General features: G+C 39.6%; 1 protein-coding gene across 6 annotated transcripts in view; it reads left to right on the forward strand.

Moving 5' to 3' along the window:
* Positions 1-11871, forward strand: part of sox6 (SRY-box transcription factor 6) — a 138957-nt gene extending 127086 nt beyond the window's left edge. For all 6 annotated transcript variants that reach the window (XM_008405228.2, XM_008405227.2, XM_008405230.2 and 3 more), the window contains 3 exons: positions 4941-5114; positions 6450-6666; positions 7327-11871. In XM_008405228.2, coding sequence (XP_008403450.1) covers positions 4941-5114; positions 6450-6666; positions 7327-7633 — 698 coding nt within the window. In that variant the 3' untranslated portion in view covers positions 7634-11871. The remainder of the gene's footprint in view (positions 1-4940; positions 5115-6449; positions 6667-7326) is intronic.
* Positions 11872-16486: the final 4615 nt, after the last annotated feature.

Below are 16486 nucleotides of genomic sequence, written 5' to 3' on the forward strand. Positions count from 1 at the left end.
GTACTTGGCCAGCCTGAACTTTAATTCATTCGTGAGTAGCAGCATAAAGTTCTTCTACTGAATCAGATGTTTGTTTAAAGTTGACCATATCTCCAACGTCTATAGAATGCTAGAGTGATATGTGGAGGAAGGAAACAGAATTTAGAGAAACGTTACATTAGGTAAATCTGATGACACAAAAAAAAAAGAGGATTCTGCCTAAGACAGACTTTCACTAAACCGTCAGAGGAACCAATGAGAAGAATGGCAGCATTGCATTGTTGTGAAAGATTCAGGGGCTTGGAAAAATTTCCTCTTGAGATTTTTCACATTACTTATAAATTATTATTAGTGCCTCTTTGTTTGATAGACCAACAAAGAGTTACAGTGTAACTGTGGCGTGGAAGAAAATGGAAACAAGATTGTCAAGAATCTTCACAAATAAAAATCTAAAAGGTGCGGCAAGCATCCGTAGCCATCCCTTTCTCCTCTCAAGGTAACCGATTACCTTCAAAAGACACTTATTTTGTAAATAGAGTGTGGAATGTTTTTATTGGTATCAAGAAATTGTGTTACATAAAAAGCCTGAACAAACAGCATTCTAAAGACCAAGGAGAACACGAGATATCAGAGATAACGCTGTGTAACACAGCTTAATGCAGGTAAAGATCATAAAAAACAATATCCCAAGACTTGGACATGCAAGAAAGTGCTCTTGTCAGATGAGAATATTATACAAGTAGAGCGCATGTATGACACTGCAGTTCTCTGGAATTAGTGTTCTGCAACCTTTAGATGTGCCTCTGCTTTAACTCACCTTAATCAAATAATTGTGATATTAGTGGGGTAAATTTGACTGCATGCCGAAGTTGATATTTGGAATTTGACACCACTGAATAGAGCTTTGCAGACAGGCAAAACTAAGTTTGGAGTTCAAAACTAACACCTTGAACACACATTCTCAGTGTAAAGAAAATTGGTGGCAGCATCATGGTTTGGGGAAGCTTTTTAGCATCACCCTGGATGGGAAGATGGGAAATACAGGGCAATAAAGTTAGGAAATCTAATATTAGTTGCAAAAGAAACAGCAACCCTAAAAATCCCCAGGCATAGCTACAGCAGAATTGTTTAAATGAAAGCATATTCATGTGCTGAAATGATTTGAACTGATTTTCACAGGTGTTTTCCATCTGATCTGACTGACACTGTGTAACTTCGAAAAAAAAAATGTGCACCATCTCAGTTTTGAGATGCACAAAGCTGGTAAAAACACAATTTAGCAATACTAGCTGAGTAAACCAAGAAGGTCAACAGTAGTTTTTATGTTCTCAGGTGGTAATCTGCTACCTGCAAGTTGTAACAAGCTATATGTTGTTTAGTCCTTCATGGACTCTTAACGCGTGCATAATCTGGAAAGCTAAAAATAATTAAAAAAAAATAAAAAACTGAAAAAAAGTCATGTTTAGATCACTTGTAATTTGTAACGGTTAAACTAGCATGCCATGAGCTCGGGCTACAGCAGAGCCGCTGAGCTCTGTGTTCTGTCTGACTAAACCCATTAATCTCGCCTGATCCTGCTCTGAGGGAGAGGCTCCATTGTCAGCGTTAAATGCCTTCACTTGGAGGTGTTAGATTTGGTTGCGTGCTCACCGAGGCTCATCCTCTCGAGCGGATTCCTGGGTGACAGCACATGTATGACGACAGAACAAAGATGAGTAGGGTGGAGAAAAGGCGGAGGACAGGGGGCAGTCGGGGCAGCGCTACCCTCTGGCTTGGTACACAGTCGAGTCTCAGCCTGCAGCTCACAGGTGCGATTGGGTTTGGGACCTCGCTGCATTCTCTCTCTAATTCTTTGCCTTTTTTTTCTGCTTCCTCATTATTTGCTTTCTCTTTTCATTTTTTTTTTTTTCCCTCCCCACAAACACACGCACGCAATCGCGCTTTCACACTGTAATTCATTCTTCTTGTCTGCGGCGCTACCAGGAGAGACAAATTAAAAGTGGATTCTCATATCATTCTGTCACACTTGAGCTGCAGGCCTCATGAATCACAATGAATTCTGTTAAGCAGCTCTCCCTCTGTTTCGCTTCCTCGCTAGTTACCACCCAGGGGGCCTGGCCCTGTCACTGCTAAACATCTGTGTTTATTTACACAATCAAACACCTAACTAACTGATTCCTAAATGTCCCGCCTCTCCTGGGAGAAAATGTTCAAAACGCCAGAGAAGGATCACAGTTTCCAGTAAAACAGAAACAATGCTGCAGTACGTTCCATGTTGCAGTCCCCCGGCAGTTTCTTCTGATATGGATGCACAGGATGTATCTGATTAATGCTGGGCTGCATGAGGGACAAGTACCGTGATGGTTCTCGCAAGAATGGTGCACTGAGCAACACCACAGCGCACCCATTTCCCATTTACCAGGCAATGAAAGAAAAGCAATAGAAAACCGATAAATCCCGTTTTTTTCCCCCAAGTTCTTGTGGGCAGTGACCCATATTACCTATATCAAGAACTGGACTGCCTGGGACTGCTGTACATTAATTCAAAACTCAAGCTATTATTTCAGGTCGAAGATCTAAGAAAGGTGCCTGGGTTAACTGGCAGCAGATTTACGGTACTTTGAATATTCCAACCTGCCGTAGCATGACATCAACTGTTTGAAAACTGCTTTTGTTGCTCGGTTCTACAACTTCCTGTAACATCTGACATGCACTTTCCCAAGCGAGCAACTCTGCCAGGTAAAAGACCCCTGGCTCATCTGGATTCCCTCCAGTGGACCCAGTCACGTGGCTGGTTTACTGGCTAACTACTGATGTGGCACTAGGTGACGGCAGGCAGTTGTTTTGCACCCCTCCCCATAAGAAGATCACCTCTGCCCATATGCATGCACGCCAGTATATAAATTGCTGAATCAGTGTCAGTGATAGAGTAATGGCATGGGGGGTATCGTAAATTACAGCAAGCGATCCCGGGGTGCAGACACTGGCTGTCGTGTCTGAGTGAGCGCTGCGCTCCTGAGCTAATGAATACCTTCATCTGGCCCTGGCAGTCAGCAGATTGCCCCGCATTGATGGATACTGTCAGCCCTCCGCCACACCACATTTCATTGCACAATAAACATGGTTGTCAAAAGCAAACAAAGTGAAATCAATTCATCCTGTACAGTGAGTGCATGCTAAATGAAATTAACGTACTGTGGGGTTTGGTGGCAGCAAAGGTACTGTATTATTCTTGAATTCGTGATGGCTTTAAGGCCTGTGGCATTCCAGAAGGCAAAAGCGAACACAGACGTAGTGCAGTCAGAGCTCGGGATTAGCTTTTAAACGTCCTGATGTACAGCCCTTTCACTGTGTGCTAAAACACTTATTTACAAGTGTGCCTCAGTTTGGGAGCAAACGATTTTAGGCATTTTTCAAGCTTAGCTGAAAAAAGTGCTACAGTTTTGTTTGAGAAATTTGACTTTTTGCGAGCACCTGTATGAAATCAAGTAAGAGTATTTTATTTAAAAGACATATATAAATATTTACAGAGTTTAGTTTTTAGGCCAAGGACCTATTTCTGTAGAAACATGTGCAGTGTCACTGTGTGAAAACACATTATTTTATTGTGACTGTTCTCACTGCAGAAACTCAGTGTACGGTTCATCATTCTTATTATTATTCTGCTAAATGTAATAGTGAGAAAAGCGTTTGTCTTAGTGGAAAATATATGTTTTTGAAGAGAAAACAAAATCTTGCGGCTGAGAATGGCGGAGTGACATCTTCAGTGATTAACACAGAGCGAGGTTTCTGTGGATTTTGAATTAATGCCTCCGCACAGCCCTCGATTACTCATTAAGAGTTTGATTTGTTTATAAACTGAAATAATAATAGAAATCAAACCCCAGGTAACGTGTGCCAAGGCTGCTGGTGAAATGGTTTAATGAGAAGGCTTCACATGTGGATGATGAAATATGCATGAGTCATCCCAAGCTTTCTTTTCCAGATCTGAGATCATTAAAGATGTATCGTAGCATATGGAAGGCTCTTTTTTTGTCTTATTTTTCAAGCCTTGTTTATCAACATGTTTTTGTTTGTTTAAATATTCATACTGCTTTTATTTAATTCTTTCACATCTTACATATAAAAGGAAGCAAATACGCATGCAAACAGAAATCATTATCAGCCTGATGTACAGTTTAATACTGAGAGAAACTCTCTTATGCTGATTGTGAATGCCCTGATTGAGAAACGGCACTTTGCAGAATCGGCACACTCTCTCCGCGCTAATGTGGGTCTGGTTTATTTGTGTGTGTCTGTTTGTGTGTGTGTGTGAATGTTTGCATACTCGAAGGGCAAAGGAAAAGTCTGAGAAACAACAGGGGGAAAAAAAACAGAAAAAAATGTTTTGTGCATACGTATATATGTGAAATATACTTTTTAAGGAAGCTTTAAGATTTGCCAGAGTTTAAGTTCCCTCTTTGAATTTCTATTCTAAAGATTGCCTCAAGACTCCTATTTATTATTTATGTTGGCACATTTTTATGGACAGTCTGAATGTCAAACTGAAAAGTGTGCACTTCGGAAAAGCAAACACTTAAAACAAACAAAAAACTAAACATTGGAAGTCAAACGGTTTAATCCTCTGGATTCAGAAGGAGCTCGGAAAGACTGGACGAACACTGCTCTGAGTTAACTGACAATGTATTCAGTTTGTAGCTCTTAATCCTTTCAAGTCAAATTTTCCACTCAAAAGAAAACTCTGTCCCTCTGGGAGGGTTTGTTTTCCCAGCGCTCATTTAGAAAAATGTTCTTTATGATGAAAATAGAGGCGCTGATAGCAGATGAAGGAGAGTTTAAACCTGGCTCGTCATTTAATCAATGCCGTGCCTCGCTCTCTCTTCTTGTTCCTGCTCTGGCTTTTCCAGGGTCCAAGGCAGTCAATGCAGATAAACCCCAACCCTATTATTGTTGGCCAACAGGAGGTGCTGGATCTACCGAGGCGCGGGTCTTCAGGGAGTCCCGAGGACGGAACAACAACGAGCCCCACATTAAAAGGCCGATGAACGCGTTCATGGTGTGGGCCAAAGATGAGCGGCGCAAGATCCTCCAGGCGTTCCCGGATATGCACAACTCCAACATAAGCAAGATTTTGGGTGAGGCCCTTTGAATTAGCTATGAAAGTTGCAATTTAAAGAAAGAGTGCAGATATACTTTTTTATTTTGTTTGGGTTTTTGCTGGAATTTTTGTCAACATTTCAGAAGCCTTTTAAACGCTGAAAAGTAAATCAGTGAATTTACTTCTTGCATGAAGAAAAGACAGAAAAACATATTTCTCACCATAGTAAGAAATATGAGTTGATTACTATTAATCCACTCAAAATATTTTATCAGTTTTGTACATTGTGTATTTCTCTGTTATGGAAATACACAAACATTTGCGCGTGTACGTGTGTGTTTTTCTTTTTGTTTTTTTTTTATTTTTAGGGAGTGAGTGCGTGTTACAGCGTAGGCTACTGTGCATCAGTTCACCTCAGCATACAGATGGATTTATGGCCCATCACTACCATAAGTGTTTGTCATGAAAAATGACAGAGACTAAATGGGTCTTGTCCCCTCAGCACAGGAGTCCATACATCAGAGCTGTTAAAAGTGCTGTCATCCATGGCGGTGCAGTGCACTTCATGGAGCTGTAGTATTTACTGTGCAGGCTTGTTGTTCCTTAGTTTTTGACAATAAGGGGCAAGCATGTCTCTCTTTTAGTATAATGTCCTGCCACACTTATCAAGAGGTTGTTGTAAAATGGTCAAGCATTTTGGTGCATGATTTTCCTTAAGAGAATAATGTAAAACTACCTATGTTATTCTGCTGGTCAAGGATCACTGACTTGCGATATAAAGATATAGCACCCTCCACTATCACTGACGAAGATGTTTGAAAAGCCTAAAACTAAATAGGTGATAAGGATATTACCCTAACCACCCTGATGTCCCTTTTGTCCTTTTTACCATTTTCTGACTTATGATGATAGGCACTTCTGTCAAACGAGAATTTCGAGTTGTCTTGTGTTTGCTATGTTGAGTGATGGCTGAAGAAAGTTGTTACTTCACATTTAGATTTGGAGGGTTAAATAAATCCATATGCTGATTTGGCACACGATTAAGACATGCTTCCTCATGAGTACCAAGTATTACAATAAGTTCTAAAAATCAGTTTCATTTTTGGAAATATTCCAAGTATGACATTATGTTACTGCAATAAAAGGGATGCCTCTGTTTCTTTGTTTGTGGTGCTAAATGAAAATATTTGAAAATAACTGAATTGAAATGTTTTAGTGCTCTGCTATCTAGAAACTTTCCTGTGCACCTGATTGTTGTGTGCACTGTGTCGGATAGACCTCAGCTTCCTCCTCCGACTTTTGAGCCACTTAGTGAAATTGTAACGGTCGTTTCAACTTTTCCAAGTGCTGAAAAGTTCTTCTCTCGCCGCAGGTTCTCGGTGGAAGTCTATGTCTAACCAGGACAAGCAGCCATACTACGAAGAGCAAGCCCGTCTGAGTAAGCTTCACCTAGAGAAGTATCCAAACTACAAGTACAAGCCACGGCCTAAGAGGACCTGTATTATAGACGGCAAAAAGCTTCGTATTGGAGAGTACAAGCAGATGATGCGCTCACGGCGACAAGAGATGAGACAGTTCTTCACTGTGGGGTACGTGCCCACAAACACAGAAAATAAAAAGTAGCCGTTAATCACACCGAGGCACATTTCCAAATTCAGTGTTGAGTTCATCTGTGCTGTATTGGTTTTAAGACCCACCATGCACTTTAAACTCAAACGTTTTTTTTTTTCCCAATAGGTGGGATTTAATAATTTTACACAAAATCAGTCTTCAAATGCTGCTTGCAGTGCAGAGATTATTATGGGATATATAAGCTGTAAGTATACACTTAGGGAAGCCTGGAGGGCAGCCGAGGCTTAACACTTTAATTTACTGTGTGTGGTTAGCAGGAGAACCCTTCTCCAGGTGTTCCCATGTCAGTCATAACATTCAGCGGCTTGGGGAATCAATCATGCTGCACAACAGCAGACAAGAGCAGCACCGAGAGGGTATTGGTTTTATGTCGCCAATAAACTGGGTCCTCTGTCTGAACAGCGCAGAACAGGAGCTGTCAGGAGAACCTCTCTTCTCCCAAATCATTTTCACAGAAGTTGCTGGCTTGACGAGGACTGCTGGGGGAAACCCCCCACACCCCCCCAAGTCCAACCATCACGTCTTAGTGCTGCGAAAGAATATTTTAAAGATTCTTTGTTTAAAAGTATTGGGAATGGGATTCTTAATTATTTTTGCCCTGTTTCTTGTTCGTCCAGCCAACCGCCTCAGATTCCCATCACCACCAGCGCCAGCATGGTCTACCCAGGAGGCCTCACCATGGCAAACACCACACCCTCACCTCAGATGACGTCAGAGTGCTCCAGCGCCTCGGTCAGCCCCGAGCCGTCCATTCCCGTCATTCAGAGTACTTACAACATGAAGCTGGAGCCCAGTGCCATGGTGAACAACAGCGAGCCGGTCAACGGCGAGGACGAGATGGACATGTACGAAGACTTCGAGGACGAGCCCAAATCAGACTATAGCAGCGAGAATGACGCACAGGAGCCGGTCAGCGCCAACTGAGACGCGCTTTACTGATGCAGAGACAGCGTTCACACACAAGGAGGAGGCCCAAAGGGCTGCTCTGATGAGAGGGAGGGAAGGAGCAGAAAGAACAACAAAAACTTTTACCACAGGGGTTGGAGAAACATTTTAAAAGAAAAAAAATAATATGTATCATGTAGAAGCCTGCATGCAGCTACGGCTTCATCAGTTGAAAGCTATTTGGTCTTAATTATTTCTTCAAGTTTGTGAAACAATTTGTTTTGTGGTAATTTATAGTTTTGTTTTTTTTGTTGTTTCTTCATTGTTTGTTTTTTCATTAAAAGATCATAGACGGTTACACAGTTAGTTTGTTGCCTAAAGCAAAAGACAGAACTTGAAGCTAAACATTTGGTATGAATCTATAATACTTAAAGTCACGTTGTTTTCATTTATTATTATATGATTTTGTTACGTCACCTAACTGTTCAAGATGGGAAAATATTCTCACTCAGGTATAGTGTGCCAGCCAACAGCTCGTGAATGTTTTTAACAAAGAGAAAAAAATAATATCAAAACACAATACGGAGGGATTCCAGTTTAGTCACATTATTATTATTAATTATTAATAATTATTAATTATTATTATTAGTTTTTGCTGCATAATTCTGTGTGAAAGTGCCAAACATTTTTTTTTTTTTTTCCCATGAGAGGTTCTGAAGACAATCTCTTCATCTCTTAATGCAGCTTCGTTGTACAGGCTTTCTTTGCTCTACCAGAAAAGGACAAATGAAACTCAGGAACTTGGAGGCAGCAAGTTCTGCAGGAAGTAACAAGTTACACCAGTGAGTGGAAGGTGACGGTAGCTATACTCCACAGAGATCAATGCAGTGGGCACCAGTGTCGTGAGCAACCCTCTTATTTCCCTCGTCCCAGTCCGTACAGAGCATTGTGGAATCCTTCGCTCGGTTCCAGCTCTTCCACCCTGTCTGAATCACCAGGATCTTAATCAGTGATTGTAATCAGGCCAGAATGCGAAAGGGCCAAAGGCCCCCAATCTGCAGGATTGGAACAGAAGTGAAAGGCAGCTTTGGTGGCATTACAATCTTAAATTGATGTTGTACAATGTGTGACTGCAAAGCTACAGTACATTCTGTTAAACACTTTAGCCCCATTTGGATTGCATGTTTAAAGTCTTGGGTCTTAAAATGTAATTTTTTCAGACATTGTAAATCTTAAACAGACACTAAGAAGTCTTAAAGCAGGGCGGTCATCTCGCTGATGCAGTGGAATGATTACTAAAGTTGTAGTGAAAGGAGCGCTAGGAAGTCCCTCAACAAAAAGAAGAGCTTGCCGTGCATCTCTTCCGTGCATCTCACGAAATTGAATTAATTTCTTGTTTCTTTTTTTTAATGCAATTACGTAAGGCCTCTGCCAGCTGTAAGCTGTGTTGTAGAACTTCTCACATTTCTTAAATGCAGCATGCTCCGAAATACTCATCACCATCTACAACAATTCTTTGAAGAAACTTGTGTGATATAAGTTGAATTTAACTAAAAAAAGAAAAAAATCATGGACCCCTCCGCCTGTCGAAGACATTTAAGGAAATTGGAGGGGGGTGGGGGGGTTGATGTTAAGGAGCAGTCTAGAGCAGAAGGTCTAAGTGACTGTCCTCTCAGCCACGTGTGTTTCTGACCCCAGCCTTGGGCAATCTCAGCACTCAGGGGGGCACCATCTGGCTTGGAGAAAGAGAAAGCAGCAGGAAGGAGTGGGGAAACAATAAAACTGGGTGTGTGTCCCTCATTGTGCTCTCCATCAAAGTGCTGAAAGTAAGGCCTCAACAGGGCTTCCACCCTGGCCGTACCACCAGGCACTGGCGAGCAGATGGAACAAGTACATCAAGCTGTGGGGGATTATTAAAATGACTGACGAGTGGGTATCGTCTGAAATGCAGCATTATTAATGCATGAGTCCAGTTATTCCCCTACCTTGCCCTTGAACCTCTTCATTTCAGTGAGAGCACAGAGCTTTGTGAAGAATCTGAATAGATGGTCACTGGCTTTAAATGGTCAAGATCCCCCACTGCTGGTCACTGCATTTTTTTCTCCTGCCTCTAATTGGTACAGGTGGCTACGCCTTGGTCTTTAGCACTTCTTATTTGCATTACATAAACTTTTGCAAACATTCATATGAAATTCATGTGTTTTTTTTCTTTTTAGAATCAGTTTTTTGTTAGTCTCCATTTTATTATTTTTCTGTTGCGTTTTTTATTTTATTTTTTTAACATTTTATAATTTTTAAACATCAAAGAGCAATCAATGGATGCTGTCCTACAAGTCAAACCTTCTCCCTCCAAGTCAACCAGTTTGGTATTTTTAAAGTGTTTCCTCCTGTTTGCTGGTGGTTAAGACTGATTTGTATGTGACTGTAAATAATTTTATGACCATGCCCAGCTACTTCAGTTGGTTGGCGTTAGGACTCTTCAAGAAATTGACACTTGACTGTGCTTATACAGCAAAAACTCTAAAAAAAAAAAAAAAAAAAGAAGACAAAAAAAAAAGGACAACACAGGCTCACAAAGAGACAATGTGTTATAAGCACTGGATATAAATCATATTTTTTAGCAATTCTGATTAATGTGAAGTTGTTTGACGAAGAACACCATGGATGAACAGGATTCCCCAGCCTGACTCAAGCGGGTTTGTTGTCACACTTGCCAGATTTTGGGTCATTTTTATGTTCTGTTTTTCGTCTACTTATTTTGTGTATTTATGCAAAGGCGCGTGCGATGAAAGAACGCTTTGTTCGAATCACAGCTATTAAAAAAGACTCGGCACAAAAATGTGAGCAGAAGATTTAGCGGCAGGCTCAGAGAGAGCTGTGAAGCAACAGATGTCAGTGCATTGTATATTGTGTTTGATACTAAAGTGTATCAACATACTGTATTTATTATTAGCCTCTGCTGGCTCTAAAATTGACAGTAAACGACAAAACCAAGGACAATCACAAAAAATAATGATTTGATATTAAAAAAATCAAAAAAATCTGTGGATTCACCAACTCGTTAAGATTTTATTGTAAATATGAGCAATGGATATTTTTTGTTCATTGGTATAGGTTATGTATTTGGCTGTTTTATTTCCTGTTTTCTGCCATTTGTCCCAACGGCAGACAAATGGCTGTACCTCATGTGGACGCTGAACTTTTCTGCTAATTGGAAGTTTGGTCCCAATACACAGTGAATTATAGGTTTTTTCTTGACTATTAAAAGCACCAATTCAACCTTACCTTATCAGACTTATAAGGAAAAAAGGTACTGAGTCAAACAAGCACTTAATGTAGAAAATTAATTATACACCCATTTGTTTCCAATCATAAATGTCTGATATAATCTCATCTTTATGCTGTATTTCCTCGCTTTGTTTTTTTTTTTCATTATTTGTTTATTTTAGCTATTAACCATTCAGTTCAGTGGGAAGCTCAGACTATCTGAAGACATCTGCATGCATTAGACTTGCATTGTCATGAATATAACAAAAGGTACAATTGTTTATTGTTTCAAAAAGCTGTTTTAAACACAAGATGTTATGTTTGATCCTTTTAATGGTGGAAAGGCGCAAGTATTTATTTCTTTTAATATTGTAAAATGCACAGATATTAGGTGTATCGCCAACTATTCATATGCTGTCAGTTTTCAATATAAGCGTCACCGACTACCCAGGATCTGCAGAAGTATCCCTCCCAATTGGTCTCAATTATTTCTCCTGTAATACATGGAAAATGGTTTGGAGGAACTGAAGACAAAGGATTCCATGCTGTTTGAATATTACTGTAATTTGATTTATCTTTTTTTTTTTTTTGTTCGTCTAAACTTTGTGATGTAAATGGTGGGAATGTTCTCTGTGTTAATTTAATCAGCACAATTCACTGACATGCTGGACTGACATGCTCGCTGCTGTTCAGAAAGTGTAAAAAAAAAAAAAAAGTGCCATCTGGGGCAACATTTTAAGCTGTCCTTGGTACTCTGCTCTTAAGAGTTGTCTTTTCAAGCAACACTGTGTGGGGCTCTTCTATGACTGGAGCCGCTGTTTTGACAAAATGCTGGCAGCCTGAAACGATTTTCTGTGCAGAATCCTTTCGATTTCCTCTCCTTGCAGGTACCTGTAAAACCCATGGCAAGTATTGTTTGGGTGTCATTAGAGAACAGGAAATACATAGTGTCTGTTGCTGCTTTAAAAAAAAAAAAAAAACATATGTCTGAATATGTAAATAGTTTATCATAATATCTTGTACAGTCCAATGTAAAGTTTTTAATTCAACTTAAAAACAATGTCGCCATCACATTTGTGTTCACATTCTTTATACAAAACAGAAGAGGACAATTACTTGCAAGGGTGTATTATTGCTTGATGAAAAAAAAAATTGTTAGGGTTTTTTTTTTGTTTTTTTGTTTTACTTGGCTTCAAAGTGTACACCAGCATTCTTTGGTTTTCATGTGCAGTATTGACGTGAGGTAAACTTAAGGTGAATAATTTTACATTGGTGTGTGTGTGTGTGTGCGTGTGTGTGTGTGTGAGTGTGTGTGTATGGAGAATTGCGTCCTCAGCTTTGGTAGTATTAATACACTATAACAAGTAAAAACAAACCAATGATTGAAACACACCGGCGCATCTCGGCACCATAGAGGTGTGTTTACTGTAAATTATTAAATTATGCCCACATGATGACTTCAGACCGATTATAAAACAGCATTTTAAATAATGCGTTGGTCCATTGTATGAATGCAGCAGTGGGCTGAAGAAACTGCCGGTTTTAGCTTATTTACCTCAAGAATTTCCTTGTTTTCTGTAAAGGAGACAAACATTGTGTTGCAGAAAGGTTCACACATCACTCCATCTTTTGTACTGCTGTTGACACTTACCAATTAAAGAGACATTTTCTTTTAAAAACTTGAGTCGTTTTTTTGATTACACTCTTTACAGTCTGCAGAAGAGCAAACAGCATGAAGGTCTGTCGGGAAAATGTAACTTATGGCTTAAATACATAAATCCCACGTCAATAAAAAAAATATGTCTTTATTTTTTGTGATTTCTTTATTTTAATAAAGTATCTTAATTTTTTTTCATAATCTATTTCACATGCAAACTGCTGTTTCTTAATCTTAAATATAAAAAAATAACTTAAAAGACATAACATGAAAGAGAAAAAATTGCATTCAGTCACCATAAATCCCTTTAAGTTCGCACCTTCTTGTCCAAGTGTGCAAAACAAGATGAAATAACATTTATGTATCCTCTATTAGGCATTTATTATCGCATGGAAAAGGATTCAATGGAGAAGTGTGCTTTTGACAGCACATTTCAGTTCAGCTTTAGTTATTACCTTTTAATTTACATTCATTTTGTTTCAGTTACAACTTAGTCATCTGTTGACATTTTAGTTTTAGTCTATTTTTTGTTCTTAGCACATCACACCGTAATATAGTCGACTAAATTTATAGTAAATTTAAAGAACAAAAAGATATAGTCAGATATAAAATGTGTTCTTAGTTCCTCTCATGTCCTAAGGAAAGATAACTTATTTACACATAAGTGAAATATTGTTTGGTCAAACAATTTTATTTAAATTTCTCTCTACACATTTCAAGAACAGCACTCTAATAGGCTGTACATTATATACATAATACACACATTGTTCATTAAATCAAATATTATTTTAGTAAAATAATATGAGTTGTACAACCATCCGAGGATCAGATTAATAAAAAATGGGTACAACATCGTCATTAGGCCTGTTCTACCAGAACAATATCTTATCCCACAGAACCAACATCTTATGAAATATTAATAGGTTTTTGCAACTATCACATTGCTGCTCAGAATTTCAGAAAGATTAGGTCTCATTAGCAATTTTAAACTCATTCTGCTTGGTCTACTCAGCTTACAGTTATTTTCTTTCAGGATGAGGTTTCATTTAGTTTTTGTCAAGAAAAAAAGATTTTTGTCAACAAAATCTTTTTTTCTTGCGTGTTCTCTAGGGAGAACATGCAAACTCCATGCAGAAAGACCCCATGCCAGGACCCAAATCCAGGACACATGTATTTGGACTCTATAGGAATTGGCCAGAGCCCAGAGAGAGCACATGTATGCACAGGGAGAACATGCAAACTCCAACTGGGACTCGACCTAGATCCTTCTTGCTGCAAGGGAAAAGTTCTACCAACTATGCCACCAAACCCTTTTAGGGTCACCTAAGGTAAAAAGGTCTTAGGTTATGGATCAAACAAAGTGCAGCTCAAAGACCCCTTATGATGAGTTATGTCTATGGAAACAATGTACTCTTGTCTAAAACACAGGTCACTGGGGCCTCCTCTGGAGCAGTGCCTGGAGGTGGTGCATGCTCCCAAGCACTTGGTAAGCATGCAACAAGTCCTGTCTTCATTTTCTCCATTGGTCTCCAAGCAAAGTGGGATCAGCAGATATCGAAGGCAAGAACCTTGGCGGTATGAGCCTGGGTTACAGAAGCTGGCTCTCAAGATGTGTAAAGTTATCAGCTTGATGGGGAAGGAGACTGAACTGGTGAAAAAGGTTGAGCAGTTCTGGCAAGGTATAGTCAGACTTGCCTCGATGTACAGCTTTGGTTCTGGAACCAGTCTCCTTGAAAGGAGATATTTTTGGGGCCTGTTGAGCAGTGCCAAGCACTTGTTGTTCTTGTTGTCACTGTACATGTGCAGCAGTTCAGATTCCCCACGCTTTTGGAGTCCTCACAGGGGGCAATAGGGAGCACTCCTAGAAGGCAATCCTTTGTCCTGCTGGGTGACCTCAACTTTAACGTGGGCTATGTCAATGACACCTGGAGGGGTGTCGTTGGGAGGAACACACCCCTATTTCACATCTGTACTGAGAGAGGTGTTTTGATGTTGGACTTCTGAACTCGTCATGGATTGTCAAGCATAAAAGTGTCTGTCTGCGCTTTTAGACATCTTAAACCATGGTTTGTCTTTGCTGATTTTGTCTAATTAATTCGCATGTTTTCAACCCTTGGGTCAAGAGAGGAGCAGAACTGCCAAATGACCACTACCTGTTGTTGAGTTGGCTCTGATGGTGGGGGAGGATGCTGGTCGGACTTAGCAGCCCCAAACTTGTTGTGAGGGATGTGTCAGGCACATCTGGCAGAGTCTCCCATCAGATGGATCAACAATTCTTCCGGCAGAGGCTTGAACACATCCCGGAGGAAGTGAAGAACATTCAGTTCTAGTGGGCCATGTTCCGTTCCTCCATTGGTCAGATGACCAGAGCTGTGGCCACAAAGTGTTTTTTGTCCATCATGGTGGCAACCCCTAAACCTGCTGGTAGGCACTGGTGATAAGCGATCCTGTCAAGCTGAAGAAGGAGTCCTATTGAGTGTTTTTGATCCTGGAAGCAGATGATGGGTACCGGCAGTTCAAGCGGAATATGAACTGGACACTCGCTGAGGCAACAACTCTGACATTGGAGGAGTTGGTGGGGCCAAACTCCTTTATTTTCAGATTATAATTAAGTATGGCTCTGTGAGATGCTTAAAACCTGGGATACTTTTTTCATAACCTAATTCTCCCTTTAAACTTCCCCAAAACTTTATCCATGACCTGTTTGCTTTGTTGATTGGTCTTCATAATGTAGCTTGATTTGCTAATGTTAACAAACAAACTTATGATTCTTTCATAAAATACCTGTCTATATATAAAGGTGGAATTATAAACTTCTGAGGGCAATCGGATACACGTGGGTGTAAAAGCTCCTGAATATATAGAACCTGAACACTACTGGTAGAACAAAAATAAAAATCATGTAGAATTGTCCTTCACAACTATGCAAAACATTCATTCACTAAACATTCTCCAAAATATATTCAAGTTTGTTTTGATAGTGACAAAATATGAAAAAGTATCCAAGATAGCAAATACTTCTGCAAGGCAGCTGAGTGATTATTTTACTCCCAGCTCTACATCATAACTCCTCCTGAGCTAAAATATGCTTTTGAGATTATGTATGGCACAAATGCATTGCAATTCATCAACAATTATTTCACAGCTCTGACTAAACAAAGACAAAGTCAACTTAATTTGTGTGCTGCTAGGTCAATCCAGTCTTTATGAAAAGTGAAAAAAAAAATTTAATTAACTTAATTTTTGCTTTGTTTTGACAAAGACATTGCAGATCCACATGATTTTTGACCTAATAAAAGGCGAACCCAGAAAGATCTGTTTGTGAGTGTGCTTTTGCAAGGGAGTTGTGTGTTGAGTGTTTGACAGAGCCAGAGGTCATCCTGAGAATTGTAAAATCTCCATGGATACCTGGCAGATAAGGATCGTTATTATCTCAGTAACGATGAGGTGTACATGCTGCATGCTTCCTAATAGAAGGGGCAGAACATTTTACATAACTTAGTTCAAATCAGCATCCATTCCCCCCCCCCAGCTTGTTGTTTTTGGACAATTTTTAAAAAGAAAGAAAAATCCACAATATTTTTAATGTTTAAAGTTATCTCAGGAGGTCTCTATCACCATTCGGAAATTTTTTTAACCATTTACAGATTTTATCATTTAGACCTTTACTTTTTCCTGGTTCTCAAAAACTAAAGTTTCTTCAACAGATGTCGTTGTGTTTCAAGTGAAAGAGACACAACTCTTTGCATAATAAACTACTTTATAATTTTTCAATCTGGCATATTTAATGACATGGAGAAAATCTCTTTGCTTCGCATATTACGGTGCAAGACAGTGGGCAGCATTTGTTACCTTCTATTCTTCCATTTAAAAATTTCTTGCACTCTATTTGCTTTTCACTGCATATGTGAATTTTAAATAAGCGGTTTGAGGAATAATCGGAGGCCTGGTGATCTTGCTGTTTGTAA

Source organism: Poecilia reticulata, linkage group LG3 (genome assembly GCF_000633615.1).
Source record: "Poecilia reticulata strain Guanapo linkage group LG3, Guppy_female_1.0+MT, whole genome shotgun sequence".
NCBI classification, from domain to species: domain Eukaryota; kingdom Metazoa; phylum Chordata; class Actinopteri; order Cyprinodontiformes; family Poeciliidae; genus Poecilia; species Poecilia reticulata.